The 15869-nt window shown below is 37.7% G+C and overlaps 2 protein-coding genes across 2 annotated transcripts; one reads left to right on the top strand and one right to left on the bottom strand.

Annotated features, from left to right (window-relative positions):
• The first annotated feature begins 1703 nt into the window (after positions 1 to 1703).
• On the top strand, positions 1704 to 8383 carry LOC121902489 (centromere protein Q). Its single transcript, XM_042419810.1, has 8 exons — positions 1704 to 2025; positions 2130 to 2196; positions 3268 to 3367; positions 3544 to 3612; positions 4088 to 4217; positions 5701 to 5820; positions 6583 to 6657; positions 7043 to 8383. Exons 1-8 carry the CDS (start codon positions 1921 to 1923, stop codon positions 7232 to 7234), a joined length of 858 nt encoding a protein of 285 aa, XP_042275744.1. The 5' UTR covers positions 1704 to 1920; the 3' UTR covers positions 7235 to 8383.
• Positions 7993 to 12963, bottom strand: LOC121902485 (prostaglandin D2 receptor 2). The gene is made up of 3 exons (XM_042419803.1): positions 12724 to 12963; positions 11594 to 11757; positions 7993 to 10422 (listed from the first exon to the last, which is right to left on the bottom strand). Exons 2-3 carry the CDS (start codon positions 11729 to 11731, stop codon positions 9490 to 9492), a joined length of 1071 nt encoding a protein of 356 aa, XP_042275737.1. The 5' UTR covers positions 11732 to 11757; positions 12724 to 12963; the 3' UTR covers positions 7993 to 9489.
• Between the last annotated feature and the right edge of the window lie 2906 nt (positions 12964 to 15869).

Raw genomic sequence — 15869 nt, 5'->3', positions numbered from 1 at the left:
ATCATAAAGAATAATGTACAACTCAAAATGTGCTTATAATGGGGTGACCACAAACATTGTAGTACACAGCTGAGACGGGAGCTGCTGTGCCAGTAATACTTGTACTAATACCTTTCATTAAAAAGTCACGTTTCACAAGGCAGCAAAGCAACAACATTGTTACAATCGCAACTGATCTGTATCCAGAGAGGGTGTAAGTGAATATGTCTGCATTTTCTTAGTTAATAGGTATATAGGTATTTTATATTTTTTATTTAGCAATACATTCATGTCTGTAAACATGCCAGGACAGTTTTGACAGTACCCTGTCTACAGTATGAACAGTGGTGGGAGAAGTACTCAGATCCTATACTTAAGTGAAAGTACCAATACAGTAATGTAAAAATACACCATTACAATTAAAAGTCCTGCATGAAAAAAGCCTACTTAAGGAAGTACATAAATATTGACAGCAAAATGTACTTAAAAGTATAGTAAAGGTACTAATTTCACCCCTCTGACTGATATATTATTATATATGACATCAGTGATTATTAATACTGAAGTATCAGTGTGAAAGCAGCATGTTACTGTTGTAGCTGCTGGAGGTGGAGCTAGTTTGAACTACTTTATATACAGTTAGCTAGTTTGGTCCAGTGGTTCCCAACCTAGGGGTCGGGCCCCTCTAAAGGGTCACCAGATAAATCTGAGGGGTTGTGAGATGATTAATAGGCGAGGAAAGAAGAAAAAAAAGTTCTGATACACAAATCTGTTTTCAGTCTTTTGACTTTTTCTGTAATCTTTGATTTTTGGTGAATTATTGGATCATTTGAACATTTATTGAAATGAAACCATGTGAGAAGTTTAGAGGGAAAAATCACTATTTGGTGGAACTGTTAAGAACTCAGACATCTGAAATGTGACCCTGATTACACACTGCTTTTCATAAGACTTCAAAAGCCAGAAAGATTGAAAATCACTGGTTTCATCTTTAACAATGTGTTGTTTTTCAGAGCTTGTTATATTATCCATTGTGTCAAATCTTCATCTGAAAAGTAACTAAAGCTGTGAAATAAATGTAGTGGAGTGGAAAGTACAATATTTCCCTCTGAAATGTGGTGGAGTGGACGTGTAAAGTAGCATAAAATGGAAATACTCAAGTAAAGTATAAGTACCTCAAAATTGTACTGAACTACAGTACTTGACTAAATGTACTTAGTGTTACTTTTCACCACTAAGTATGAACTTTATCTAATGCAACAAACGTTTTACTAGCAGGCCCAGTGGCCTAAAATATGATCAGAAAACCGAGAATCAGGTTTAATGTTTTTTTAGGAAGGTTGATGAAAAAAATCCTAGGAGAAAATCCAAGGAGGCAGGCGGAACAGAGCCTGTGGGTGCTTTCCATTCATGGATGTATTATCATGGATGTGAATAAGAAAAAGTTCTGTGGCCCAAAATGGTTTCAATCCACAACGAATGAGTTGCAGTGCTCGCTGCCCCGTGTTCAGCCTCGCAGGTAGCGATTGTTTCTCAGAATAAAATAAATAGTTTTGCATCACAAGGAAGGTAGCTGTATTTTATAAAAAATAAATAAATATAGTGTGCCACCTCTTCTAATTGGTGTTTGATTCGGTAAATAAGTTTTAGGCTGAGAGGAATACATGCCTGACAAGCGCTACTTAGGGAAGAAGGGCTCATATATTTCACGCATGCGTGTTGTGCATTGAACTGTTCGAAAACAGCCGCGCGAAATCGGCAACACGTCCAGAAAGAGTCTCAACAGCCTAGCTATCAAAAACTTGTTTTGGAAGTGTTCTTTGTGGGAGTAACTTTATTACTTTACTACTGGCGTCGGTTTATTTAGCCTAGCCAAACGTTATTACATTAACGTTAACTGTTACATTAGCTACATTTACGTTAACGTTAATTACCTCAGACATGAAGCCTGTGCGAGGTTCTCACCGGGCCAAGCCAAAAGCACCAAACCTGAAAAACAAGACAAAATCAGACAAGAAGATGCGTAAACAAGTAACAGAACATCAGGTAAGATAAGGGAAACACTCATGTCTGCATCGGTTTATTATCACTCTGCTTGACTCGCCAGCTGCTAAACTATCTGCTCGATGCGCTCAATGTTTGTACTTCAGGATCCGGAGCCCAGTGACGATCAACATGTCAACAACACCCACCCAAAAACAGCACGGAAAAGGAAAGGTCAGAGCAACTCTTTTAGTACAGTGTCCTGCCTATTAAATTTTAAAAAATATTAACAATACACAGACGGGTTTCCACACAGGTGCGCTCCATGGTACAATAAGCAATTAACATCCTATCATACTCTGTGGCATGTATGTTGATTCTGATTTTGTATCAAGATGGCAAGAGGAAAAGATCTGAGAGACTTTAAAAAGACTGCTCAACTGGCTGGTGTTTCTGTGATTGTGTCATCAAGAACAGTGTCAACAATTACATAGAAAGGGATATTACAGTAGGGCTGCAGTGCAGAAACCTCTCATTACAAAGATGCACATTTGAGAGCTCAGTATTGCCAAAAAACCACAGGCACTGGTCTACAGAGATGTGGCAAAGAGTGATATGGTGAGATACGTCAAGAGAACGGTACATGCCTGATTGCTTGACCGCTACAGTGACAGGATCCGGTAGCTCTGTTGTAAACATGTACTCAGTGGTGCAATTTCTAAGAAATATTGTGAAAAATATGAAATCTGTCTTGCAACATGGCACAGAGAGATTGTGACCTCCGGTGTTCTATAATGTCTGTTGGTTTTATCAGCTACAGGCTAAAGCTTTGTTTTTTATTTCAGAGAACAATTTACAAAACTGTCATAATACTCCAAATGATGTGAATCATAAGCTATGGCCTTCGCAGTCACAAGATTTCGACCCAATTGAACACCTATGGGAGATTTTGGACCGATGTGTTAGACAGCGCTCTCACCACCATCATCAAAACACTAAACGAGGGAATATATTTTGAAAGAATGGTGTTCATCCCTCCGGTAGAGTTCAGAGACTTGTAGATTCAATGCCAAGGTGTATTGAATGAATGTGTAATGCCAAGCTGTTCTGGCGGCACGTGATGGCCCAACACCTCACTAAGACACTTTATGTTGGGTTTTCCTTTCATTTGTCACCCGTCTGTATATGATGCAGTTAGCCCTGGTCCAGTGATAATGTTGCAGTAAGTTAACTGTAAGATTTGGACCAACCCCAATGTTGTTACCTTCTGTCATTTTGTGTTGTTCCTGCCTGTGTCTTGAATAGCTGGAGGATCATCTTCAGTCCCCCAAAAAGTCAAAGGTCAGGAAAACTTACCAAAGTCAACCATCATTGCTCTGGAGAACATAATGGACTTGTCAATACTGTGAGTTTCACTGTGTGAGTGAGCACTTTTACTACCTGTGAGGCTCTTGTTACTCTGAAAGGCAGTATTTTCTTACTTATGGTATACTGACATATGTAGGTATTGTGTGTATTTACTTCAATTAGTACCCATTAATAATAGTCAAAATCAACTTTGCAAGGACACTGTGTTCACAGAGCAACTCTTGCCTTGAGACGGACAGAGAAGACAGAGAGCCAAGAACATCTAAACATAGTGAAAAACAGGTGAGCAAAAATGTGCAATTTAAGATTCAAATAAATGACAGAAACCTGCTGTGATGGTTAGATATTCACTAACTTCTCCAGTTATACGTTTAATCAATAAGAGCAGGTGGTTGGCTGGGTCTCTTATTTTTCAAAAGAAGGTGCTGTGATGCTGTGGGAAAGTATTTCAGCAACAAACTGTCCTTGCATGCGTTATGATATATTATAGTAATGAAAATCAACATGGAAAGTGACACTTCATCCACTATTTATTCAACTCAATGTGTATAGCAGCATATAGCTTGGTGATAGGTTAATTTTGTGATTAGTTGCAGTGTAATCTGCCCCTTTAGTCAAGCATTATAACAAGTTTTTAAGATAGTTTCGTCTTGGGTTGTGCAAATGGACAAACTTGAGATAATAAAGTAAGGAAGGCGAGTGATATTTGTAAAACTTTGACTTGATATGATATGACACAAAAATCATTCCTTTCCAGGTTCCTTACTCACTGTGCACAGCTCAAAGTTCAAGTGCAGAAACAAAAAGAATTGGAGCATTCGTCTCACCGCCACAACGAGGAGGCCAAGAAGTCGGTGGCTGGAAAGAAAACTCTGAGCTCTCTGGAGGTGAGAGACTCTGTGTATAGATAAGGAGGAGGACACACACATTACTACTCCCTGTGTGATATTTTAAAAATAATCTGTTGGATTCTTTTGACGTTGTAGTTAGTGCTGAAACAATTTCTTGATTAATCACTTCATCTTTTGACAATTCTTTCGCAACTTTTTTGTAGTAATTTCTTAAGCAAAAACATTTGTTGTTTTCTATGGAAGTGTAATGTATTTACGTGAAAAAAAAAATTGCCCTGTTTTTCTGAATTAACAAGATAATCATCTCAGATTTCTGAGAAAAGTTTTCATGGAAAAAAAAATTCTGCTCTGTTTTTCTGAATTAATGAGATACCTCAAAATCATGACTGCGGTAACGCCGCACTCTGAACTTTGTGGCGCCTAAAGTAGCGTAATTATGGTAAGAAGGGCCTCTGAGCAAGGTCCTAAAAGATACATACACGCGTTTTCTTTCATGTTCTTTCTGTGTTCTTTTATGAACATAATGCATTGTACTTTTTTCTCATGTTTGATCTGTTGTAAATTTTATTTTGCCAATAGGTTATCAGATAAAGCCTGAAGATTGCTGGTCCAGATGTCCTCTCTAACTGTTTCAAAGTCGAGTCACCCACTGTACCTGTTTGTGGAAACTGCAAACTCAAAAATAACCTCTTAGCTCTGTAGGCTGTCTGTTTCTGGGCTTTAAAGAAACATTTTTGCGTGTCCTGAGGTGCCAGCACAAAGTCGACAAAGTAATAATAACATCTTTATTACTTAAAGACACGAGTATCTCCCAATGTTTCAAACCAAAACCAAAATAAAACTGGATTAAACTTAACAGCTTGCTTCCATGAAATCAAGCTCTCAAGTAGGAATGAGAACTTCTCTTGGGAAGTATCTCATTAATTCAGAAAGACAGAGCAGAATTTTTTTTTTTCATGAAAACATTATCTCAGAATTCTGAGATAATGATCTTTTAATTTACAAAAACACAGCAGAATGATTTTTTTTTCATGAAAACTTTTCTCAGAATTCTGAGATAATGATCTCGTTAGTTCAGAAAAAAGGGCAAAATCTTTTTTTCTCACATGAATGTTTTACACCTCTGTAGGTTTCAGTTTCAGATTTGCTGCCTTTTTCCACTATTCTCTACTAATTTCTCTACTATTTTCAGTTGTATACCTCATACCTGTTGGTTGGACAAAATAAGATAGATAAGACTAAATGATTAATAATTATCCCAAAAATAATTGACAAATGAATCAATAATAAAAATAATATTTAGCTGCAGCCCTAAATACAATAAACAAGGTAATCCAATAAGAAATTACATATGTTTTGAAAATTTATCTAATCTTCTGTAGCTGCAATACAGTGAAACTACCTTGAAAAGGGCATTATGGTATGTGTGTAAATCTGTGTTTAATAATCTGTAATATTTCAAAGGAAACAAATTCTGATTATGTGTCTTGATGTCTCTGTTTTGTTTCTGGGTTTTCAGGAAGACTTGAAGGCCGTGGTCAGTGCTCTGGAGAGGACAGAGGAGCAGACTGTTTCTTTACAGCACACATGCAGCACACTGAGAGAAAGTGTGGAGGATGAGGAGGAGAAAGCTAAAGAGGTGCAAAACACTCACACATGCTAGCTTACAGAAATAAAACCAGCGGAAACACAACAGAATGTCTGTGTCGTGAACCTTTAATATCTGATATTAATTTTCTCCACCGGAATGTTCTGGCATTAATGCTTTGTTTTATAATTCATTGGTGATTAGTTAAAACAAGGTAGGATTTTTTTACACATGTGATGAGGGACTTTTAAACTCAATGTTTGCTTTTGCAGGCAGGAAAAACAAATGTGACAAGACGGTAAAATTATTTGTCTGACTTTCCATGTATCCATCCCTCTACTGGTCTACTGCATCTATCCATCAGATCATCTTTCAGTCTGCCTATACTTGGACTTCCAGACATTATGTTGAATGTTTGGATGAGAAATTCTTCAAAATAACATAGCCATTAGCCAAACGCTCCTTTTTTCATTTTTTTTCATATATTTATTAACTCTGACAAAAGTGTCTTTGAGATTTTTCTAAATTAAATAGGTTATTTCATTACTGTAGACATCAGTATTGAGGTGAGCAGTGGTAGACCTCACAAATATCAGCCAGTTTGGCAAAAGTAAGTCTACACATCTCTATTAACCTGCCCAGGGACTACAGATGGAAATTATCTAGTAGCTTAATTTGGCACAAAGCATCTTTTCTCTTTCTTTGAGCTTAATGTATTTTGTACATGGTCCCTGATGTAAATACATTTAATAAACTCACCTAAAACTGTCTGCCATAATAGGTGTTTTCTAAAGAAAACACTTCCTTTCTCAGATATTACAGATAACTCAACAAGCAGTCCTTAATCTTCCCCCTCTTCCTCCACAAAAAGGTCAAACAACATTAGAGGTGAGTATGATCAGTTTCATTACTTTCACAGTATCTGCTTGACTTACACAACTGTTTCAACTACTATAGGCATTCATATTGTTCATCAATTTTTTTTTCTTTTTTTTTGTGAATAACATGTCTGAGTATGCACTTCCACAAAAGTTGAACGGGAAGGTCTAAATACGTCTTTGGTGGTGCAATTTCTATGCAAGGTTGTTTCTTACGAAATGCACAAGAGAATGAGACATCCGGGGTTTTGTAATGTCAGTGTTGGTTTTATCAGCTACAGGCTAATGCTTTATTTTTATTTCAGAGAATAATTCATAAAGCTGTCATAATACTCCACATATACCAGAAACACACTAGATCACACAGCAGTGTTTAACATTTTTGTTTTTCTCAGGCTCGGATGAGAAAAATGATTCCAGACACCGAATCTGAGACCACTGCCCGGAAACTGGGAGAAGTCTTGCAGAAATCAGATGCCATTCATGATGTCCAGGCACTATTTATGCAAGCACACAAACATGCTGATCAATTGCTCAACCTTGGTTTCATCCCCATCTGTGGTGCTCTTTGCTCAGAGGAAACCTAGCCAAAACTCTCCTTATGCTGTCTGAAAAAGTATTGTAAAAAGGAATTACAGATCTAACAAATTTGCAAATGTGTGCACATTTTGAACATTGTTTTGAACTTTTGCGGTCTTAATACTACTCGTTCTAGTTCTTCTTTGTGTGGTTGCGAAACACCAAACCAAAAAAAAGTGCTAGTACAGTGCTTGTAACAAAAAAAATTACTGAGGCAGACAGCATTTCAAACTGTGAATTCTTGCAAAAGTGTAAGTTTTTAAATTTGGGGAATGCAACTGATTTTTTTCCCTTACAAGATGCAGGCTGGAAACCTCATATTTTTAGGGCATCATGCACAAACCAGTCAAGACTGTCTAAGTAGAGCTCAAGGATCAAGTTCAGTCATCAGTTTTGCATACTGACTGTGATATTTCACACGGCCCTGCTGCTTGTGTTTCCTGCCAAAACATCAGCTTGATATCTACAGATTAGCATTAGCATTAGCTGCAGTGCCTGGCCAGCAGGGACAGACTGAACAAACTAGAATCTGTAAACTGTTCAGTCGACTCCCAGCACTGCAACTATTGTACCAGAGCCGATGCCTCGTCAGCAAACACAAACCAGTATATTCACTACGAGATATCAAAGCCACCTGGAGTCATGACAGTCCCATAAACTGCAGCAGGTGCACTTATAGTTTACTCATAGTTTAGACTGTCGTGACTCAAGACAACTTATGTGTCATCAGTGTATAATTGAGCTATCATTTAAATTTCTCTTTGACTAAAAATAACCTTTTTGTGCATGTTATAGCTACATTTTTATTAAAACTGAATTGAATTAATGCAATATATCACTCAGTCTTACTGTGGCCCTTCTCCACCTGTCTGCCTTCAGTATTTGACAGTATTAAATTCTTAATGTAAATTATAATTTTATTGGCTGTTAAACTGAGGATGTATTTGTTTTGGGGGGGAAAAGTCTGATATTCAACTTTTTCATAATTTAAATTCTTGCATATTGGACCTTTTTGAGATGAGCGCACCCTGTAGACAGATATAAATTGGGTTAAGTCTGATCTTTTGTGATTGAATAATTGCCATTTAAAGAAATTTACTTTTGTTAATTCATATTTTAATATAGAAAGAAAATAAATGTAAAGTGCTACAAATTAATTAAGCTTTTCCCTTTTTTCAACAATGAATGAACGATGAACATGTGTACTTATATTACAAACAACAAACAATAGTAAAGCTTTCTTAACATAAATGAAGTCTAGTCAGGGACTATGATACATTCATGATGAGATGATGATCCTGTCCATATCGGGCTCTAGTTCTCAAAGAGTCCATAGAAATACATCCAGTCGCCCATTTATTAGGTGCAACTAGGACCGGATCTGAGTCACTGTTGATATTGATAAGGTACAGTCAGTATCACATTCCTTGGACTATAAAGAGACAGAGCATGCAAGCTTGAATGCTGCGTTTTCTTGAAGGCTTACATATGAGGAAGATTGCCTTAGGGTAAGGAAATTGGTGTTGAAATTATATGTTGACATTGGCGTAGTATTTACCTTGAAGGCGTTTCCTGCAAATCAACCAAAGGACAAGATGATTCATGAATTCATTTTTATGACCAATTATGATCCCGCCTTCAGCGTGTTGCAACAGAAGCAGCATTTTTGTAGTCTTCAGTCATTGAGTTTGGCAAATGACACTTGTGTCCATATATCTTCTTACTCTTGTCTGGCAGTAGAGAGGCCCAGCCTGATTCATTGTTCTATGAGTTTGGAGTTCTGGTGTCTTTCTCTGAAATGATGAAATCCCAGTGGCATCATCAATCCAAGCCACTAAATCAAATGTTCTTCTATTGGAGGTAATTTTCTGAACACACAGAAAGTGTTTGTTAGGAGGGGAAATGGCCGAAGCGGATGTAATCAAACTATGATCCAACTAAGGTCTCTAAGTTATGGTCAAGTCATCAGGATTATATCTCTACTTATAGGGAATGTAATACTGATTCAATTAATCTACTTCTTTATTTGCTGTGGCTTTCACACTCATTTGGGAAACACTGGCCTAAATCGCATGCCTTGCTTTACAGTAACTCAATACCTTAATGCTTAAAGTCTTATATTTACATAGCTCACATTTTGGTGAGTATGAGCTTTTTGTAAAAATGGGTAGATGAATGATATTTAAGCCATTTTATCTTGTTTAAAATGCAAAGGCACGCAAGTTTTTTTAGGCTTTTAACATTTGATAAAGTAAATTCTCGGCTACATCTGTGAGTTCTTAAGTGACTTCCTTCGTATGGACTCCATGGAGTCATCATTGAAAAGTCGTTCAATAGTGGAGACAAGTGAAGCTCGGATAGCACGGCCTAAGCCTCGGGCAGCAAACACATACAGCACAGGGTTGAGAGCACTCTTGATGTACACCAGGAACAGAGAGAAGTATGCTCCATAAAATGCTCTTATGTACAGCACAGATCCATTGTCAGCCAGGGCCCGCAGGAACCGACAAACAAAATAGGGCACCCAGCAAGTGAGGAAGAGGAGCATTGTGCAAAAGAGCACGTGGTACATCCTGGTCATCTTGCGGGCATTTGAAGGGGTGGAGGTTGGTGTTGTGGGCACTGCTTGGTGAATGGTGAGCATAACAGCCAAATTACTTCCCAAGAACACCAGCAGGGGCAAGATGAAACCTGCTACAGTCTCTGTGACAAACAAAGCCATGTTAAAACCATCACTCTCCTGGCATTGGTATGTCCCGTTTCTTTCTGTCAGGACGGCACAGTAGAGGTAGGGGGCAGACAGGACGGTTGCTACCAGCCATAAGAGGACACAAGCCAGAGGAACAGCCCAGTAGGGGCGGCGCAGTCGAGCCCACACAGGCCTCAGTAGACACAGGCATCGTTCCAGGGCTACAGCACAGAGGAGGAAAGCTGAGGCGTACAACCCCAGGCCTCGCAAGAACATGATCAGGTGGCAGAAGACACGGCCAAACGGCCAGCTGTAGTTGTGGGCGAGGTAGCCCAACATGAGGGGGGTACGCAGGAGCAGTACCAGGTCAGCCAGGGCCAGGTTCAGTACATAGATACGGAAACTGTTGGCGGCACGTGTCTCTTCACTGCTGCCTCTGCGTACCAGGTGACGATGACTCCGCAGTCCGAGTGCCCAAACCACCAGCCCATTCAGAGGTACGCCAACCTAAAGGAACCAAGAGGACCAGCTGTTAATTACATTGACGATGACTACCTTTTATTGCAATAGTTTGACATTTTGTGAAATACACTTATTTGCTTTTTTTATTTGCCAAGAGTTAGAGAAGAAGATCATGAAATATGAAGCTACAGCCAGCAGCCGATTATCTTAGCTTAGCATAAAGACCGGAATCATGGGGGAAACAGCTAGTGAAGCTCTGTACAAAGGTAAAGACATCTGCCCTCCAGCACCTCTAAACCTTGTTTATTTAATCTGTACAAAAATTGGAGTGTAAAAACAAGTTGTGGTTTTATGGGGAGATATGTGTTGGATTATATCTGGGCAAGAAGTACCGACCTCCTGGAGTTGGGCAAAGAAACATTACGACCCATAACCGCCTGAAAAATCACAACTCGTTGGAACAAGTTTGTGTTGCAACACTTGTTTTTTGTACAGATTAAACAAGCTTTAGAGGTGCTGGTAAGCACATTTTTTTTAGTCATGACTGTCCTATTAACTGTGTCAAGCACGCTTGTAGTCTACTCACAGTTGATGAGACTTGTGACTCAAGTCAACTAATATATTCTGCTATCGTATACGTTACTTTTTGGCTAAATGTAACCTTACCTCAATTTTCACAATTAAGGCATTTTGCACATTGTGCAAAAACTAAAATTTGAATGAATCGCATTAATGTGATGGGTGTAATGGGTGCGAAGCTACGCTAATCAGCAGCTGCATATAGCATCATATGCACTGCACAGGCATGAGTGGTATTGATCTTCTCTAACTCTCTAAAAATAAGCATATTTCCCAAAATGTTGAATTATTATTTTTAAGATGCAAAGAGCACAGTAGTAGGGTATGCTCACCTGTCAACTTGTGAAGTGGAATTTATCATTAATGTGACATTGTTGTACGTACAACAGTTGACATACATATGTATGTATAGCAGGCAACCCCTGCTATACAGATTACACAAACAAATAATAAAAACAATAAAAACAAACAAGCAAAAGCACACAGAAAAACAAACAAATAAATTTGACAAGGAAAATAGATCCATTTGTAGAAGCAGGCCGAATGTGGCTTTGTCAACATTTTCAGCCCAATATGCAGTAACAGTGTAGAATATTTATGGTATAGGGTGGCTCTGGGGCCAAAGAGGATCTCTCACCAGGAAAATGAGCAAGGTAGCTGTGATTTGGGCTCCCCTGGCTAAATCATCCTGCCAAGAGCTGCTGGAGCTGTTGGGGCTGGTTACAAGTTGGTTCACTCCACGGACAGGAAACAGGGTGCCATTCATATCAGCCATTGGGGTGATGTCAAACTGGAGATGAGCTGAAACAGTTTAAGGACAGATAATTTAATAAAACAGCAACGTAGACATCACAGTTAGTGACTATTCTGCATTTTTTAATGTTAACTGGAAACATAAAACACAAAAGCAAGCCAGTTGCTCATCAGTTGCTTTAAACACAGAGACCACATACTTCCTTCCTTCCATTCTCTCATTGTTGAATTACATTGAGAAGATAGATTATACTATAGGTTTCATGCAACCAAATAAATGTAGCATTGCAATCTGTGTTTGTATCATACATTATCTCTTCAACTCCCCCAAATAATCTCTCACACACACACACACACACAGTTGTTTTTATCACTTTAGGAGGACATTGCATTGATTTGCATGCATTTGCTGGACACCTTAACTATAACCAGTTCATGTATAACTCCAAGACTTATCCTAAGAAAATGTAATGATTAACCACACAAAACCAGCCTGTTGAGCCCTAATGGGAGGTGTGACAAAACCAGCCTGTTGAGCCCTAATGGGAGGTGTGTGTCTCTAATGTGACTGTGTGAACAGATTTGTGTCCCCCACAGCGTGATTAATACAAGCATACATACAGTACACACTCACAGTACTCGTGCCAGGTGTTCTATTAAGCAGTAATGATTAAAAAGACAGGAATCTGTTCTTTTTTTCCCCCTGGAGCCAGTGCTGCTCCAGGGCCCTGAGTGAATGCATCTAGACTGGGCATGTTTGTATGCAGCTGGAATGAGAACGACATGCATGCAAACACTCCTGTGTTAAGGAACGCACCTTTGGTCTCCACACAGTAGCAGCGCTAACCTGTGCCAAAGTTGCTGATAGCATTTGTGGTTCCTTGATTATAGGCTTATAAAGTTCAAATTCTTAGAATCTGGCTTTTAGGCAACATGAATTATGTGTCCTAAAATAAGTCAGAAAGTCAGTGTTAATCATGATTTGGATGCTAATTTAAAGAATTTGCTTCTTACCTCCTTTATTTGCCTTGTGTGTAGAAGAAGTGGAGCAGGAGATGAAGAAAAAAGGAGTGCCTGCCCTATAAGTACAATCTCTCTCCTTCTCTCTCTCTCTCTCTCTTTCCTGTGGTTACGACACTCTCCTTCCTTTGAACATATCTGTAGATAACGACATTTGTTTCGATGATATTATTCTCCAACTAATTAAATGCTGTCTTTCCTCTGTATCTAAACAGCTTTTTTTCAGCTGCTCTATGGAAGCAAATATTAAACTTAGATGTATAAAATGGCAAAAGTTCCCCATTGAACTGACATTAAGTTGTGTTCAGTTGGGAAATAGTTAAAAAGACAGTAAGCATTTAAATGATTTTGTAATTTTAGTTTTTATGGCTTTATAGAATTTTCTCATCAACACAACCTAATTAGTGTGCTCGCCTTGTTCAATTTACTTCTTCATTCCTCTGCTGCAAAGACAAAACTTTGGTGCTTAAATAGTCCCACATACTTTTAGCTTGATACATTTAAAATAGTTTATATTTGCTTTAGTGTTTTTGACTACTTTTTGCCTTTTAATAGATAGCAGGACATTATGGAAGACAGAGAGGGAATGACTTGCAGCAAAGGTTCCCTATTGAATTGAGGATGTTGCGATAACATCCTTGACACTCTAGACGCCCTCAGACACCAGGCCACATTCATTTTAGTTTCTATTTGACTTTTTATTTTAAAAAGGAAAACACTAGAACATACATTAAAACATCAGTCTCAAAGTTTTAACTCTTCACATGCATATGCATAAAAGATGGATAGCTAAAGTCTTTGAGGTTTGTCTTTTTGTTTGTTTGTTTGTTTGTTTGTTTGTGTTGTATATTGCTGGTGCATTTAAAAAATGTATGCATGGTTGTAAGTGTATGGTTGTATTTGCAAATGCACATCTATGAGTATAAATGTAAGGGTGCATGCATGAATTTAGATATATGTAGTTTTATATTTTTATGATGTACATTCATGTATAGATACATTTCTTTTTTTATTAATGAAAATTCTGCTCGTATTCAGTTGTTAACTGTGAGCATGAACACTAATCTCAAACCATGTAATACACTCACATTTTGTCACCAAGTGCCAAAATCACAGGAGTTACAGTTGTTGAGGCTCAACTTTAAACTTCTGGTGAAACTGAAAGCTGAATTATTCCTCACTTCCTCTCATTTCTCAACATACAGAACTCTGTGTGTGCACTCTTTTCACCTATCTATATTCATCACATTCCTGCTGCTGCTCATAGTGTAAAAATCTAAGAGCTACAAGTTTGACTTATTGGACAATGATTGTCTCAATGAGGGCCGTCACCTTCAGCACTCTGATCATTGCTTCTGCTAAATGAAACTTAATTGCTTCACAAGACATTGTCTGGCTTACAAAGGTGTGCTTGCGCAGTTTAGTCTGCCTGTTGGCTCAATGGTCAGTGGTTTTGTGTTGTTGTCTCACATACCGAACATCACTGTTTTAATTCTCGGCAACTTGTTGCTTGACAAACTCCTTTCTCCAAAACGCTGTCATAACTTATTGAGGTTGGTTGAGACAAGGTTCTGCTTTTTTACGACCACTCGTCTTTACCACAACAATTGCTTTACATGTTGAGCTGTTTGGAGTTGGTCAATAAAGGATCTTTAGTCTCTTTATGCATTGAAGTATTGTCCTTCAGCTAAAGTGTATGAATTACAATTTCACATTTACATTAACATAAGAAACATACTGTAGGCTCTTAAATCAGAGTTGTGTTTGGAGATAACTGATTTATTCTGTGACTTTAGATCACAGCTGAGAAATCAGGTTCTTAAATAACGGTCTGTTGTAATAGTTGGTTTTCACCAGTAGATGGCAGCGCTGCTCATTTACAGTTACTAAATTGGGAAATTCAAATGAGTCATCTCTGTCTGGATGTGGTTTTTAGGATTTTTCTGTTTTTTTTTTTGGGATAGGAATTGCATCACTGTAAATACACAAGGAGCTTTAGAGGATTCATGTCCAAACTGAATCAGAATTAATTCAATCATTTAACAAATTTGTGAGTTGACATTTGATTAATACTAGATAATAACCTTTTCTGTCTGTCTGCTTTCTCCTGGAAAAGGAACATTTCTGCAGCTTTTTTAATGAACGTTTTGTCAATCAGCCATTTTATAGCTAATTCAAACAATGTGCACAAACATGAGAATCATGACAGGCATGACATTCTTGTGAATAATTAAAACACCACACTTTTCCTTTTTATTACTGTAAGCAGTTTGTCTTTGTTCATTTATGAACCGCAAATAAAACACATGTTCATGATTTAGGGCAAAAAACCCCACCTGATTCTATAGGAGCATAAATACAAAGAATCTTAAAATTTAAACAGCGTTAGTGACCATTTAAAGAGACTTGTTACAGTGTGATGTAAAATGTGTTTTTGTGTGATATTGCTACACCTGTGAGGGAGAAGTGTAAATGTTATGATCCTATAGTCAAGATTTGCTTATTTTTTTTCATCATTCTTTAATCATTCTTACATCAACTAAATGGTTGAAAACACCTAATTTGATCAGCTAATAAAGTAATTTAATTACCCTTTTTGAGAATATGGTAGCTAGCCTTAAAACGATTTCAGACAAAAAAAACCCAAAAAACAATCTTAATACTAGAGACTTTTCTAAAATGTTTACCTTTCTGGGTTTATTATGTATTTACTATGATTACATGTAGGTTTTGAAATGTCTGAGAGGATCCAAAAGATTTGCTTAATTTTTTTCATCATCCCTTAATCATCCTTACATCCACTGAATGGTTAAAAAACAGATGCAGATGCAGGTCACTTACTGTCGTCCTCTGTAATCTTCCATATGATTTGGTTTGAATGGTAAATGCTATGATGGGTGGCAGTAACTGCAAGAGGAGGAAAAAATGATGAAGTGTTTTTTTTTTGTTTTTTTTAAACTAATGTCTTGCAAAAGGTCAGAAACAGACAAACATAAACAGGCTGTAGGTGTAACAACCTTTACAAAACCACTAACGTCACATTATTAAAATCCAAGTCTAGAATGTTACATACATGTCACATAAATGTGCAAATCTGCCTTATACAATAAATATTGACTAAATATTGATCAGTCGTGTTT

This window comes from Thunnus maccoyii, chromosome 1, assembly GCF_910596095.1.
Source record: "Thunnus maccoyii chromosome 1, fThuMac1.1, whole genome shotgun sequence".
Taxonomy (NCBI): Eukaryota; Metazoa; Chordata; class Actinopteri; order Scombriformes; family Scombridae; genus Thunnus; species Thunnus maccoyii.
The sequence above is the reverse complement of the archived record's forward strand: the minus strand, read 5'-3'. Positions and strand labels throughout refer to the sequence as shown.